Source organism: Petaurus breviceps, unplaced genomic scaffold, assembly GCF_028583685.1.
Source record: "Petaurus breviceps papuanus isolate PSGF00001 unplaced genomic scaffold, PetGlider_PUasm1.0 688, whole genome shotgun sequence".
NCBI lineage: Eukaryota > Metazoa > Chordata > Mammalia > Diprotodontia > Petauridae > Petaurus > Petaurus breviceps.
Window position 1 is genome coordinate 14,363,027 of NW_027186457.1, and position 16,167 is coordinate 14,379,193.

A 16,167-nucleotide genomic window follows, 5' to 3' on the forward strand; every position below is an offset into this window, starting at 1 on the left:
TTTCCCTAAAAGGAGACAAAGCATCCTGGGACCTGATTGATCCCTTTTTCCTTGACGTAGATTACTGGTCACCCATGAGCATAAAAAATCTTTTATGGTCAAAGTCCCTCTAATTTGATGGTTTTCTGAACGTCATACGAATCATGATGCACCTGCCTCTATCCTGACCTGATGGCCAGACATATTTCCATGTGGAGAAGAAGGAAGCTAAGTGCCACCATTTTCTTATTGCATATCTTTATTATGCTAGAGTAAAGTAAACCTCCCTTTTGTTAACTTTTTCAGTGAATTGCAAGTGCCCCATTTCATCCCAACATGAAATCTGAACTAAGAGAGTATTAATATTCAAACTACCTCTAACAGTTGCCTTTTCATTCTGAAAAAAATGTGGGTGTGAGTTTCCCCTATGATATCCATACCAGCAGAAAATGAGGTCCATTCAACCCTTTAAGAAAAGAAGCTCCAGGGCTCACATTGCTATTAGTGATGGCTTCAGATTAGTTTTTGATTGTTTAGGGTCTGCAGTGCCACATCACGCCTCTTTCCCAAGTACACAGTGTACCTCCTAGCAAGATTCAAGTTAGCACAGGTATTTTTGGGTTACAGTCATCATTTCATTTCCACATTGCTGTCCTCTTAAGAATAGTAATAGTGGATTTAGGCTTAGGAATTGTCCTATATACATATTTCATCTGATCCTCACCTTGAGGAGCAGGTCCTTCAGATATTTTTATAGCCGTTTTATAGGTTAAGTAACTGGGCCTCAGGGAGTTTAGGTGACTTCCCCAAGGGCATACAACTAATAAGTATCAGAGACAGGAGTAGAGCCCTAGTCTTACTTGACATGAAGTTCAACATTATTTACAACATACCAGGCTTTATATGGCTTCCCAATAAAATATTTTTAATTTGGAGCAAATTTACTTTCATATGCTTTCATACAAGCTTAGGACACAATTCCCTAGTAATTCAGTTAGATTGGTGATAGTCTGTGAAGCCATTAATCTTCAGAAAATCCAGAGCATACAACAGGGTTGAATGAAATTCCATCCAAGAATTTAAGGTCACTTTCTAAAAGTCTCCTGGCATCCCAATCACCAGAGCTGAGACCTTGGGTCATCCTTGACTCTTCTTTCACCATCACTCCCACCCAATCAGATATCAAATATTGTTGATTATCCTTCCACACCCATGTCTCACATCTATCTTCTTTCTCCTCACAAAACCACTACCCCTTCCAGGTCTTTATTACCTCCTTTCTGGACCACCATTACAACCTTCAAATTGATTTCTCTGCTATCAAGGTTTCCTTGAACCCCCCATCCCAAATTATTTTCTCCAGATGCCAAAATACTCTTTTTTAAGGTAAACGTCTGACTGACATCTCCCTGCTCAGAAACCATCAATGAGTCCCCATTGTCTCTATAAATTCATATAAACTCCTTATCCTGATATTTAAGACCCTCTTCAAACCTTCCTTCCAGCATTATTTCACTTGAATTCTCTTCAAGAATTCTATGTTTCAGCCACACTAGAATGTTCTCCAAACCTGACATTTCATCTCCAACCTTGGTTTATTTGTACGAACCATTCCTTATGACCGAAACTTATCCCCACCCCATTTCTGCCTCCTAGAAATTTTATTTTTCTTCAATACTTAGGTCAGGTGCCTTTTCCTCTATGAAGCTCCTCACTCCCAGTATTTCCACCCCCATATTCCCCAGTCATTATACACACACACACACACACACAAATATACAATATATATGCATACACATATACATACAAACATATTTGTATGCACACAGAGATTTGCAAACTGCATATATTACAAAGTATATATTTATAAAATATATATTACAAAAATACACACAAAGTAGGTGCAATTAATGTAGAAAAATATTGACTATAGTTAACACATAACCTGAACAACAGTATTGCAATCAAGAAAAAAATAACTTACATGCTCTCGATCTTCCATAAATCCATTTGAGAATTCCTGGAATGTCTCTTCTCATCCCCATTTTCATCTCTTGTGTTCTTGCTTCTTTCAAACATTTTCTTTGGCTTTTCTCCACCTTTATCTTCCTTGGTTTCTAAATTTTTATTCATTATGCTAATTTCTCTTTGTCTTTTTTTCTTCCCTACTATTTTCTTCCTCTATTTCACTTCTTTTACCCTGGACATTCTCCATTCCTTTTCATCTATTCTTTGAATGTCCCTTTTGCTGTTCTTGGTTATTTCTTCCCTTCCTACTGAGTCATAATATACTTAATTATTGGTTATGCCTTAAAAACATCCCATGGCAGATTTTTTCATCTAGTGACCCATGACATTAATTTTTTAAAAAGCACATTTCATTCATTTCTGCTGTAATTTTTTTTAACAATGCTTGAAAATGGAAAGCTTTCTGAAACTTACAGTGTTGAAACATTTCAGCCCTAACATCTCAGTTCTTCAAATTATATGAAAAGATGCATTAGAGTTAATATAACTATGGTTGTTGCCAGAATAAAGAAAAATCCCCTTAAAAGAAAAAGACTTAAGGGACTGGTAATCATGACTAAATTCTGTGTTGAAACAACACCACTATCTTGATCTAACATTTAATGAATTATATAAGTTCTTAGTTTTCTTTTTCTTTTTTTTCCCTGAGACCACAAAACAAGAGCCCACAGCTTAGACCTCTAGATAAGGTGGAGGTTTGTCTTGGGTGCATATATACTTCCTTAAGAAAAGGACTGTAATACTGACTTGTGAGCTTCCAAATTAAGTAGGTGCTGTTTAGAAACATCCAAGAGCAAGTTCTTTCACAAAAGTGAAAACAATGAAATCCCCATCAATCAATTCTTCAGATCTATCCTGTTTCATTCTCTGGCATCAGAAAAGATTAAGGTGCCTTAAATACACCAGCTAAACTTGGTCTGAGGTGGAGATCTCATAGGCGATTTTGCCTCAATCTCTGGCTCATTTAGTAACAGCTATGGCATTTTCTTTGCTAGGTCAATACTTTTTTTAAAACTAATTTTCCTTCTTTCTTCAGATAACCATGGCTTTAATTTAATTTTACTTTTTTTGTGTTGTTTAAAATAAAAAAAAATAATAGCTGCATGCTTGAATGATTAAGATGCCCGGTTGTCATATGTTATGTAGATCTTTGTGAGATTACAATAATCCAAGGATACTTGTGGTCAAAACCATACCAGATTCGGAAAAGCCAAGCACTCTCTGCCTTTGTAGGGTTTCTGTCCAAATTATCTCCTCCCTGAAGGGGAAGTAGAAGAGAAGAAATTAGATATCTAGTATGTGACATTTCAATGTAAAAATACACATCAAACCCAATTACCTTTCAAGGCAATGTATTACTTTCTACTCCATTCAATAAGCCATTTATGCTAGGTGATGAGTCAAAATGAAACTCCTCAAGGAGTTTCCATTCTTCTGTGGGAAAATGATGTAAAAGTAGCTATACTCTTAGACACAGAAGTTCCACCACTGGGAATACTTTAAGGATATGGAATATGATCTGTGTGGTACTTGACCAAAAAAGAGTGAAAACCCTTTAGGATTCAGTTAACACTTTTTAAGAGTTCTTGGGATAGGGAAAGCTAGGTGATACAGTGAATAGAGCACAGGTCTTGGAGTCAGGAGGATCTGGGTTCAAAAATGGCCTCAGACACTTGACACTTAACTAACTGTGTGACCTTGGGTAAATCACTTAACCCCAATTACCTTGCCTTTCCCCCTCAAAAACAAAAACCAAAGAGTTCTTGGGACCCAACTATCAGAAGTATGAGAGTCATTCCATTACAGTCCTTTTTGGTCCTTTCTTGGAGGAAGGGCAGAATCTTTGTTTTTAGAATTAATTTATTTTAAACTTAAATACTAAAACATTTATATAATAAGAAAAGGAAACATTATAAACTTAAATACAAAATAAGAAAAGAAAAAAATCATTGCTATGTGCATATCAGAACATGAGAGAGGATTCAAAGTATACAGCAATAAATTTCCATTTCAAGGAAGTCTATATAATACATACAAGGGCAGAATCTTGGGAAGACAAAGCAAAATATGTCTCTCTTTCCTTTTCCCTCTTCTTTTTTTCTTCTTTCCCTTAAATATTTCCACCCTTCTTCCCTCCCTCCCTCCCTCCCTCCTTCCTCCCTCTTTCTCCTTAGTAAATAGATATTTGGCCTCAGATATAATAAATGGCCTCAGACAGGAAGAACTAGATTCAAGTCTTTCCTCTGACATGCACTGACTATGTGACTTTGGGCTAGTGTACTCAGTGCCTCCCCCCCCCCCCCCCAGGGAACTCTCTAAGACGGGAATTCTAACTTTTTTTTGAGTAATGTATCCATTTAGCAGTCAGGTAAAGCCTATAGGCTCCTTCTCAGAATAAAGTTTTTAAGTAGATATGATATATTATATTCACATATATAATCAATAATTATATTGAAACAGTTATCAAAATATATCAAAAAAAGAAAAGAAGTCATGGACCCAAAGTTAAGAATTCCTGCTCTAAGACCACAATTTGCAGATCAAGTCCCAATCTGCATTGATGGAGAGTTTTTCTCACTAGGAGTTCTCTATACCAATGAAATAAAAGATTTAGTTCAAAAGTGCATTTGTGTGCATGTTTGTGAGTATGTATATGTGTGTGTGCATTTGTGTCTAAGTGTATGTATATATGTACATATGTGTGCATGGGTATATCTGTTTTATTAGTCTTGCTATCCCCCAGAAGAGATATTTTCATTTAAGTGTGTGAACAGGTTGTCACCTGAATTGGATATAAACCCTGCTATGTAGATAACACTCTTGTGGAATGATTCAGCGTTTACTTTGATCAACAATCCCACTTTTATTAAGCATCCAAGTAGTATCATTTTCTAACATCAATAAAAATGATTTTCTGTTAAATAGCTGTAGTGGGATTATTTCAGTTTACTTCTGCCAAATGAGATGGTATTTGTTTACTGCTTACACAAAAGGTCATCCCAAAAGGAATGATACAACTCCAGTCATTACCATTCCAGTTTCCTTTCCTTTTCTTTGTGAGAGAAGGATGATACTGAAGACCATGGACAGTTCTGGCTATCTGCCCTTCCTAGTCCTGAATTATATATTAGCAAGTGTTTCTATGATAAGTTGAGGGCATTCCCCTCCTCCCCTTTAGTCCCCTTCATAGCTAGAGAAAGAAGGAAAAAAGAGGACAAAAAGAAAGAATATGATTGATGTGTATGTGAAAGAGGCATATAAGAAAGTAAGATAAAGAAGGAAGAGAAAATGTAATGAGCTTTAGAAACAGATGGCAATAAGCATTCTGGTGTGGAAAGAAGGCTACTCAGTGATTAAAAAAAAACACCTTTTCTGCCTTCTGTTTACATGTTATGAGAAGATATTCCTAAGAGCCAATCAGATCATAATTGTCATCATGGTTAAATACATCCAAATCTCAATGTGTCCTTCTTTGCCTTACTGGGATCCACATAATTCATTGCTAAGTGGTATCATCATTCTTGAGTCTAGTAATAATCATATGAATTTGTACGTGTGACAACACATGTAAGACAAATGACAATATATGCATGCAGTATAAGAAGCTGCCCTAAAATCAGCTCAACTTAATTTACTGTTCTAGATCACTCTGTCAAATAATTTTATTGCTCATTAATGATCATGAGCCAAATCCAAAAGAATGTATGCTACCCAAAATGGATGTGTTATAACACAATTGGATTGTGACTGTAGATACCTGGTCCCCACTCCCACAAAACATAATGGGAAGGCAAAATGTGGTATACTGTTACTTATCCTTTGTCTAAGAGCCAGTAGAGGATAATAATGAAATGAAAACAAAACTCACAGTCTTTTTCTTTTGTTGCTGAACATTTTCAAATGCCCCAAAGATTTCTAGCTTTGCTTTCATGTCATTTTGCCTGAGTTGGAAATAGTACACCTTGCTATTTAAGGGTCCGAATTCATGACTACTCATTATAAGGAAAGCAGGGCATCCAGTTCAATTTCTCTCACTTTCGGCACCTCTGCTTGACTATTCCCACCCAGGCTAGGTGATAGATTTGCAGAAACTGCCTTCTTCCTAGTCAGTGTGTAGCCTTTGCAAGTTCCCTTTACATCACCACCTCTCAAGCAGCCACATGTTGCTAGAATTTTGCTGTAATAGTAAAAATGTCTCAGCTGGACCCACATAAATGGAAAAAGGTTCATGTCTGATGAGTGTTTCCCCCTATTTCATAGAGACAACCAGAACTTAGAAGCCTTTTTATGAAGAGGCATTGTTTTTATGAGAATAAAAATGTCTCAGCTAGATCCACATAAATTTGATAAGTTTATATCTGCTGAATGTTTCCCCGTTGTTAGGAAAACTAGGACTTAGAAGGATTTTTTCTTGAATAGAGATTTGTGGTGATCCGGGTTTGTCTTGGTTCTATCACTAGAGTACTCATTATGTGACCTTGGACAAGTTCCTTAACCTCTCTGGATCTCAGTTTCCTCACCTGAAAAAAAATGAGGGAGTTGGACCAGATGCCTTTATAGTACTTTTAAGCTCCAGCATCCTAGGGCTGTCTGTTTGTCTTTCTGTCTCTCTTTCTCTCCCTCCCGGATTCCATTTTGATTTTTCAATTGCTTCTGTTGGTATCTCCAGATGTAGCTACTAGTCATGACTCCTTTAATGTGAATGCAAATCAGGAGGTAGAAAATCCGAAGCAAGATTACCAATGTTATAAAACCACTCTCTTTCCTTAAACATATCCTCATGGCTCAGTTATTTGCTCAAAGCTTCTGCGTTGACACATTGTTGGTCTAATTCATGTGGATGCTGTCCACAGAGGACCATGCTTAAGTTTGAGTTATTTCTTAGCTAATCTCCTCTTGGTCACCTTTCACAAATCCAATTGTGTATACCTGTTATTTACCTTTATTATTTCTCAGTGATATCTACTTGTCCCAAAAGTATTTCTGTTAGTTTGTGTAGTGTTTATTGCTTATCATGTGCAGTAAGACTCTCAGTCTTCTTCCTCCTTTTTGGTGAGAAAGAATCTTTCTGTAGCAGCCTTAGGATGTGTTTTGTAAATATCGAAGAAGTTTTTGTTAAGATATTTTACAAATATGTTATAACCCTTCTTAGAGTTCTAAAGGTGTACAGTAAAGCTTACATTACACAGATGTTGATTACTTGTAGTGTTTTTCTTCTCATTAAGACTGTTGCTACCAATATGTATATTTTTGTTTGGTTTTGCTTTCTTTACTCCTCATCACTTAACAAATACCTTCCAATATTTCTCAGTATCTTCATATTTCTTTTTATTTCTTATTTTATTATTATGTCATTAATAATATATAATCCATCGTCCTTCCTTTCTTTTTCTTTCTCTATCTCTCTCTCTTTCTTTCTTTTTCTTTTCTTTCTCCTTTCTTTCTTTCTCTTTCTTTCTTTCTTTCTTTCTTTCTTTCTTTCTTTCTTTCTTTCTTTCTTTCTTTCTTTCTTTCTTTCTTTCTTTCCATTATAGTGTTGTAGAATCACAGATCTAGAGCTGAAATGGACCTGAGGAACCATCTTGCTGAACAATCTCCTTTTACAGATGACAAAACTGAGGACCCAGAAAGTTGTGATTTGCAACACACGTAGTGAGCATCAGAGGTGAAATTTGAATTGTGGTCTTCTGACTTCAAAGTCAGTGTTCTTTTTATATTTTGGAATATTTTAAAATATTACATTACATTTATATACTGCAGTACATATTTATATATCCATATATAGACACATATACACACGTATGCATGTATATTCTATATGCACACACACTGGGAATACATATATTGGGTATACACACACACGTACACAGACGTATACCCATACAAATATAACCCTAGTCATTTGACAAGTAGAAAGGATTTTTCCGAATCATGTTAATAGCATCCTTATGGTTTAGTTATTTTTAAAAATGTATTTTATTTTAAACTTTATGGAATGAAACAAATATTTCCAGAACATCTCATAATTTTAAAAAGATGATTTTTAAATCATCTGATGATCATGAAACTTTCATGCAGCATGAAACTGCAAATCTATTATGAACAACTTGCTTTTTCATTTAAATATATTATCATGTAAATGGTTTTCCTTTTTTCCTTCTCCCTCCCTAGAGATGTCTACCCATTAGTCACAAGTATATACATGTACACACACACATATGTAAAATCATTCCACATACACTTTTGTTTATCAGTTCTTTCTCTGGATGCAGATAGCATCTTCCTTCATATGTCCTTTGTAGTTAATCTGGGTATTTATAATAGTCAAAATGACTTATTTGCTCAAAGTTGTTGTAACAATATTGCTGTTACTCTATATGATGTTCTCTTAGTTTTGCTCATTTCACTCTGAGACTTTTATAGTAAAGTTTATAGCTGCATTGAGAATTTTTATAGTAGAATGTAAGCTTCTAGAAGGAAAATCCTTTAGACTTGGTCTTTGAATTCCCTGCACGTAGAATAGTGCCCTGTAGGTAATATGCACTGAACAAATAAATACTCATTGAACTGGGCTGAGTTCCAAGAATTGTTTCAATATTTGAGGAATGTCCTTAATCAACAATCCATGTAGTAAATGAAAGCAACAAATATTTATTGAGTGTCCACTACATGAAAGATACATATTTTTTTCTTTTTTTTCCTCAGGACAGTGGTTACCAATCAGAGTTTTAAGAATCACAGGTTCCTCTTTTTTCCATTCTTTTCTCTTCTTTGTTCCTTCCCTTCTTTCCTTCCATATTCCCTTCCCTTCCTTTCTCTGCCTGCACACAGTAATCACTAAATACATGCTTATTGATTGGCTGATCAATTCCTTTCACTTTCCATTTTTAACAAGTATTTGTTAAGCACCTACTATATGTATACACAATACTCTGCTTGGAGCTATGGGATTTATAATAGAAATAGAAAACATTGGTTCTACTTTCCAGGAGCATAGAATCAAGGGATATTAGACCAATCTTGCAAGGACACTTTTGTCAGCCAGGTGGGAGAAATAGCTTAAGTGGTATTTTGGAATACTGCTGACATGCTCAACCATTTCCCCTGCCTTTTTTTCTTGGAGACTAGTATTTTTATAAGTGTTGCTTCTTTGCTCCAGAAATAAATAAGATCCCAATTAGAGAGAAGTATTTGAAGAACAGACTCCTTTCCCCAGGTGGGGCAAATGACATTGCTAATCCAGCATTAGAACTGCTTGGTCCTGCTGCTGTTCCATGATGATGACTTGAGATTATATCCCATATATACACTGGCCTAGCTTGGGATCCATTCATTTATTTCCCCTAAGTTATTGATGACTTAATAACCCAGTTATGAAAGGCCATCAATAAATGAGTGGAAATAAATGAGTTAGCCTATTGTGTGCTCTGTTTGTGCCATGGGGGTTGATGATAAATGTGCCCAGGGAAAGCAGCCCTTTGCGGTCACTATAATACAGGAAAGGTATCTGGTGGAGACAGCACAGATCTCAGACCTCTGGGAGAGTCCAGATGGTCACTGGCCAGCAGGAAACATCAATCTGTTCACATTCCACTTTTCTGCTGTGGCACTTCCTAACCCCCCCAAGGACAATAGATGTGAGTAGTCATCAGAAGTATTGGGAGAAAGGGATTTTTCTTCATTACAGATAATATTCCTTTAGATTGGGGTCATGAGATGTTATGCCTTTATACCAGAAAGAAACCCGCATATTTCCTTGTGCAACACATTCCTTTTTAGGCAGTTAGTGCAGTGGATAAAATAATAATACAAATTATAATTATTATTTTATTTGATACTCACATCAACCTTGGGGGGGGTAGATGCTATATTAACCCCATTTTACAGAAGAGGAAATTGAAGTAACCAGGGTTTAAGTGACTTGCCTAGGATCACACATTCTAGGGCTAGGCTTGAATTCATTCTATCCATTGTACCATGGTAGAGTACTGGGTCTGGAATCAGGAAAACCTGAGTTCAAATTCTGATGTAGCAGTTGTTATTTCTAAAAGTTACTTCAACCTCTGTATGTCTTAGTTTTCTTTCTTTTTTTTTTAAAAAGCAATTGGGGTTAAGTAACTTGCTCAAGGTTACATGACCAGTTATTTCTGGGTGTGGTATTAAGTATCTGAGCCTGGGATTCGATCTCCAGGTCATCCCAACACTGGGGCCAGTGCTCGTACTCACTGTGCTACCTGGCCGCCCCTTAGTTTTCTAATCTGCAAAATGGGGATAGCATCTACCTCCCAGGATTGTTGTGAGAATCAAATGAGGTATTTGTAAAAATCTTTGCAAGCCTTGATTCCTTTCTTGGCTCCACTCTTGAGTCTCTAGACTTTCTCTACTAGGCTACAGAAGACTCACTCCTCAACCTGGAAGTTCACTTTACTCCTGGACTTCTCAAACTGGAAGTGCACTCTGACCTCTAGTCTCTTCTTCTGATTCTGATTTTTGGCTCCTCCCAGAACCTCCATTTTAAAGAATGCACCCAGATTAGTCATACCTTTATTTCTCTCTGGGTTCTATTCTTGACTTTCTCTATCATGGCCCCTCCAGGATATGTTCTCTCCCCACAATTTTCAGCTTTCTTTGATGTATTACCTTTCCTCCACCCCCCCCCCCCAATTAGAATGTAAGCTTGAAGGCAAAGTCTGTCTTACCTTTGACTTTTCTATATAATTTAAGAATTTATACCTGTGCCTAGGAATCAATCAATAAACTTTTATTAAGTACCCACAATATGTCAGGCACTGTGCTAAGGACTAGGGATACAAAAAAGGGCAAAAAGGAGTCACTATCCTCAACGAGGTTACAATCTAATGGAAGAGACTGCATGAAAACAAATATAAACAAAAAAACTATATACAGGATAAATAGGAAATAATTAACAGAGGGAAGGCACCGTTATTACAAAGGGTTGCGGAAGCCTTCTGGTAGGGACTTACAGGAAGCTGGGGAGGTCAGCAGTTGGAGTGGAAAAGGGAGAGCACACTAGGCATGGGAGACAGCCAAAGAAAATGACAGGAGATGAAAGATGGAGTATCTTGTTTGTAGAATAGCTATATGGCCAGTGTCACTGGATTTAAGAGCATGTATTGATTGGCGAGTAAGGTTTAAGAAGACTGGCATGGTAGGAGGGAGTCAATTTATGAAGGGTGTTGAATATTAAATGGAGCATTTGGTATTTGTTCCTAGAGGTCAATAGGGAACCACTGGAGTTTATTGAGTAGGGGGTGGGGTGACATGATCATATGTGTACACAGTAAGTGCTTAATAAATGCTTGCTGACCTGACTTGACCTTAAAGCTCTATATAATGCTTTTTTACTTTAGTAAGAGCAACCACGAGGGGAAGGGAAGGAAATACGCATTTTAAAAGAACCTACTATGTGCCAGGCATTGTGGTAAGTACTTTATAATATAATCTCATTTGATTTCATTTGATCTGAAGCCAGTTTGGGGCAAGACAGTGGAAAAGGCACTGGCTTCAGAGTTGGAGGATTTGGGTTTGGATCTTGCCTCAGTTACTAACTACTTTTGTGAACTTGGGCAAGCTATTTACTTTCTTGGTCTCCAGTTTCTTCATATATGCAGCTTGAAATATTTGATTGTATGGACTTTCAAGCATTCTAGTACTCCCTGATCTGCCCCATCCCTCATCCTACCAAGCATACACTAAGAAACTGGGATTAGATGGAAACTAGAGCTCTGATTGTTACTTCTGAAAAACAAAATCTTTGACAGTTGAGTAAGCTCTGACTGTTCTGAGCTTCTCAAATATCTCAGGCTATGGGAAAATAAGAAGACATTGGGAGAAGTTGACATCTTTAGCTGTCTGCTTAGCAAGCTAGGGGCTAGGGCATGACACAAAGCAGCAGGGAGTATGGACTATCGCCTTTTTTTCTTTGATGTGTTATCCTCCCAGATTGAGAATGATAGGAAAATCAGACTGTGCTATTTGCCTTATGCTTATATAAGCCTTGAGAAAAGATCAGTTCTGGCCAGAGAGCTGTGAAAACCAGATGTCCAAGTGAGATGGAGACTGTTTATTGTATTAATTTATGGGGGGGGGGGAGAAAGAAAACCAAGCAAATATACATAAACCCTTTGTTCAGTGTTCAAATATGAGGCCTTTTGCTAACTCTGCTCCTGAATAACCAAGGATTTCCACTCATTTCATTGGGATGGGATTCAATGGGTATATCAGGGTACATCTATGGGATTAAATATGTAAGGGGCTTTCCCATTAAATTTCTAGAAGTCTCCTGTTTACCAGGAAAGATACACTAAGGATGAACATCTTTGGAAATTATGCATATCTACTGAGTAGAATTCAATACTTGGTCTCTGTGTGTTTTTTGTTTTCATTTGTTTCAGTTGTGTCTGACGTTTTGTTTTTCTTGGCCGAGATACTGGAGTTGTTTGTCTTTTCCTTCTCCAGCTTATTTTATAGATGAGGAAACTGAGGCAAACAGGGTTAAGTGACTTGACCAGGGTCACACAGCCACTAAGTGTCTGACGTCAGATTTGGACTCAGGAAGATGAGTCTTTCTTGACTCCAGCCCCAGCACTCTATCCACTGTGCCATCTAGCAGCTATGTATATTTAGAGAATACCTTAAAATGTCATTGATTTGTTTTTCCTGATTAAAAAAGAGAGACTAGAATCTGTTTAAAAGAGTAAGATCTGAAGAAGGGTCATTAAGATCTGGGTTCAAATCCTACCTCCAACATTAATTCGCTCTGTGACCACAAACCAATTTCTCAACCTCTTGGAGTCTCAGTCTCCTCAACTGTCAAGTAATAATTTCTCTAGAACCAGGCTCTTGTGGTTATATGAGAGTCCAGTGAAATATCTATAAAGTGTTCCTTTCATCCTTCCTATGCCCATCCTCAAACCTAGTATCTAGGGGAGAGGGCAAAGGGGCATGAGAGTCTTAGGGTCCAGAACTGCACTGGACTATGCTGCTCATTGTGAGGAAGCATTCGGAACAAGGGACAGTCAAGGTCACTGCTCTGTTGTTTCAATGATGCCCAAGAACACAGGCATGCTACATTCTCCCTGAGGGGATGGCATGCCAAGGCAGGTCTCTGCTTTATGTAGCCTGGGAGTCTCTTTCTCAGATGTTACATTGGAGAGTTTGCATGTGGGCTTTCATGCCATTGCATTCAAAAGATGAGGGATATCCTCTGAATGACCTGATATGAATCCATCTGCCATTGACTTGCTCAAATGTTTTTTTGAGTTGACATATTTTTAGCCCATAAAATGTTTTAGCATAATGAAATCCATCAATTCACTATCTGTTGTATAAAACAAGCTCATTGGGGGACAGGAAGCCTGTATTATTTATCTTTGTATTTTCCCTAATTCTTAGTATAGTTCTATACACACAGAAGGTGCTTAATATATGGTGGTTGAAAGAATGAATGAAAGTAGTTAGGCTTCTTATTTGTCCAGAAGTTGCTTTCCTTGGGGTCCAGGTACCTCCTACCATCTAGAGTAGTACAGAATGAAAGCTTTTTCAGTGTAGGGACTGGTTTTTGTGTTTTTTTGGACTTTTTATACCAACAACTAGCAACGATGATGATGATGATGATAATTTTGTTTGTTGTTGTTCAGTCATATCCAACTCTTTGTTACCCCATTTGGAGTTTTCTTGGGTTAAGTGACTTGCCTAGGGTCACTTAGCTAGTTAGTGTCTGAGGCCACATTTGAACTCAGGTCTTCTTGACTCAAGGTCTGGCATTCTATTCACTGTACCACCTAGTTGCCTTGTCAATATTAATAACAGCTATTGTTTAAATAGCTCTTTAAGGTGAATAAAGTGTTCTATAAATGTTATCTCGTTTTGTCCTTACAACAGCCATGCTATTACTATTCCCATTTTACAGATGAAGAAACTAAGGCAAAGAGAGGTAAAGGGACTTAACTAGAGTCACTCAGCAACTAAGTGTCTGAGACTGGATTTGAACTCTGGTTTCTCTGCCTCCAAGGTCCAGTACCTCTGCCTTTATACAGTGGGTGACCTAATACTTTACCAGTAGCAGATGCTTAATAAATGAATTGGATTCAACCACCCAGTCATTCACTGTAGCCTTATCATTAATTTATCAGCTTCTGCCCCATCCTCTTTCAGTTTTTGCCATTCCAGATTCTTGATTCCTAATCTCTGGTTTTCCATTTAGTATTTTAGTTTCCCTCTCTGTATCTTTTCTAGAGTGTGTACCCCTTAAATGGAGGCACCCTAACTTATAACAAAAGACTTTGATGTAGTAGCTGATGATGAGAACAAAAAACCCATCAGAAGCAAATAATAACAAACAGCAGAGTGTTCTCTATTCATTATCTCAATGGACTCTTTCAATAACCTTGGGGCATAGGAAGTCAGTCAACAGGCATTTATTAATAATTGCTTAATCTGTGGCGGGCACCGTGCTAAGCACTGGAGATTCAAAGAAGAGCAGAAACAAGGAGCTCTCTTTCTAGTGGGGGACGGGAAGGAGGGCACTAGCAGCAGGGGGAAGGGCAGGCCTTTGACAGAAGGTGAGATTTTATCTAAGACTCAAAGGAAGTCAGAGAAGCTAGAAGGCAGAAGTGAAGAGCGAGCGCACTCCAGGCTTGCACTGAAAAGTTAGAGCTAGAGTTGGAGTCCAGAGATGGAGCGTGAAGTTGTTGTGGCTGTTCCTCCTTCAATTTCAAAGAGGACCGATGACATCACAGGCTGATGTCTTGGCTTCCGAGTGAATTGGATTTAAGTGAGGCACAACTGTGCAAAGTCATCAGCCTCAGTCTTGGGAGTACGACAAGGATGCTACCAGTGTTCCTGTATTGCTGAGTTTGTGAGGGGAGTAAAGTGTAAGAAAATTGGAAAGATAGGAAGAGGTCAGGCTGAGAAGGGCTTTAAATGTCAAACAAAGAGATTTATATTTAATCCTGGAGGTGACAGGAAGCTACTGGGGTTTATTGAATCTGTGTGTGTGTGTGTGTGTGTGTGTGTGTGTGTGTGTGTGTGTGCGCGCGCGCGTGCGCGTGCAGGTGTTTGCTTAGAGGATGTGTTGGGGGTGGGGGCATGTCATAGGAAGCTTCAGGAGTCTTTCCTGATCCACCTTCATTCTACTACCTTCCCTCTGCTGATTATCCCTCATTTATCTATCCTGCATGGATCTTGTTTGTGCATAGTTTTTTTTTTTATGTTATCTCCCCCATTAGACTTAGTACAATGCCTGGCACATGTAATGAATGGTAGTTGATTGACTGACTTTCATAACTCCCAGGAAGCAAAGACTCCTTTCCTCTCAGCTTTCACCTTCTTTTCAGCCTTTCCTGAGAGCTTGATACGATTGAAGCCGCTCCCTTCATCACTATTCTAACTTTGGTCTTGAAGCAAATCCACTAGCCAGATGTTTTCAGGCAGTTTTGTCCTTGATGGTCAGGTTACCTCTTCCACCTGTGCGGTGTCATCTGGATTTCATTGTTCAGCACACAGCGGGTCCCTTTGAACTGACCCCTTTCATTGAATGATTGCTTTAACCAACTTTGACATGAGAAAAATCATAGTAGAAAAGGCACTCCAGTTACCAAAAGGGGACAATGACAGGGAAGACAGGCAAAAGTGATTCCCACAGACTCTAATGTCTATATACCAAAGGACAGATAACGAGTAATGAGAAAAGTGAATTGGAGGTTTAAATTTTTAAATAAGACCTGTGCTTACATTGGTGTGCAGAGTTTCCAGGGAGCAAAACCATGACCAATATAGAATGTTGACTTCTCTGGGACTTAAAGAGTCCTAGAGAGTTGCCTATGGGGCTAGGAAGTTAAGTGACTGGTCCAAGGTCACACAGCCAGTATGTATCAGGTTCTGAACCTAGGTCATTCTGATTCTGAGTCTTGTCCTCTTTCCGCCCTGTCATGCTTTATCTTTTGCCAAGATTTTTTTTTATAGAGCACTTGGGGTTAAGTAACTTGCTCAAGGTTACACAGCCAGGTGTTTATGGGTGGGTGCTAAGTGTGTGAGCCCAGATTCGATCCCAGGTCATCCCGACTCTAGGGCCAGTGCTCTTACTCGCTGTGCTACCTGGCTACCCCTTTTGCCAAGATTTTAATGTAGGGTGATAAA

At 38.1% G+C, this 16,167-nt stretch overlaps 1 protein-coding gene across 2 annotated transcripts in view; it reads right to left on the minus strand.

The window, feature by feature from the left end:
- The window catches only part of SLC9A9 (solute carrier family 9 member A9), a 741,333-nt gene that overhangs the window by 151,594 nt on the left and 573,572 nt on the right, over window positions 1-16,167 (minus strand). The window contains exon 14 of one of the 2 annotated variants that reach the window (XM_069104699.1): window positions 3,186-3,261. In XM_069104699.1, coding sequence (XP_068960800.1) covers window positions 3,186-3,261 — 76 coding nt within the window. Of the gene's footprint in view, window positions 1-3,185; window positions 3,266-16,167 lie in introns of both variants that reach the window. The other variant, XM_069104698.1, reaches the window with a different exon arrangement.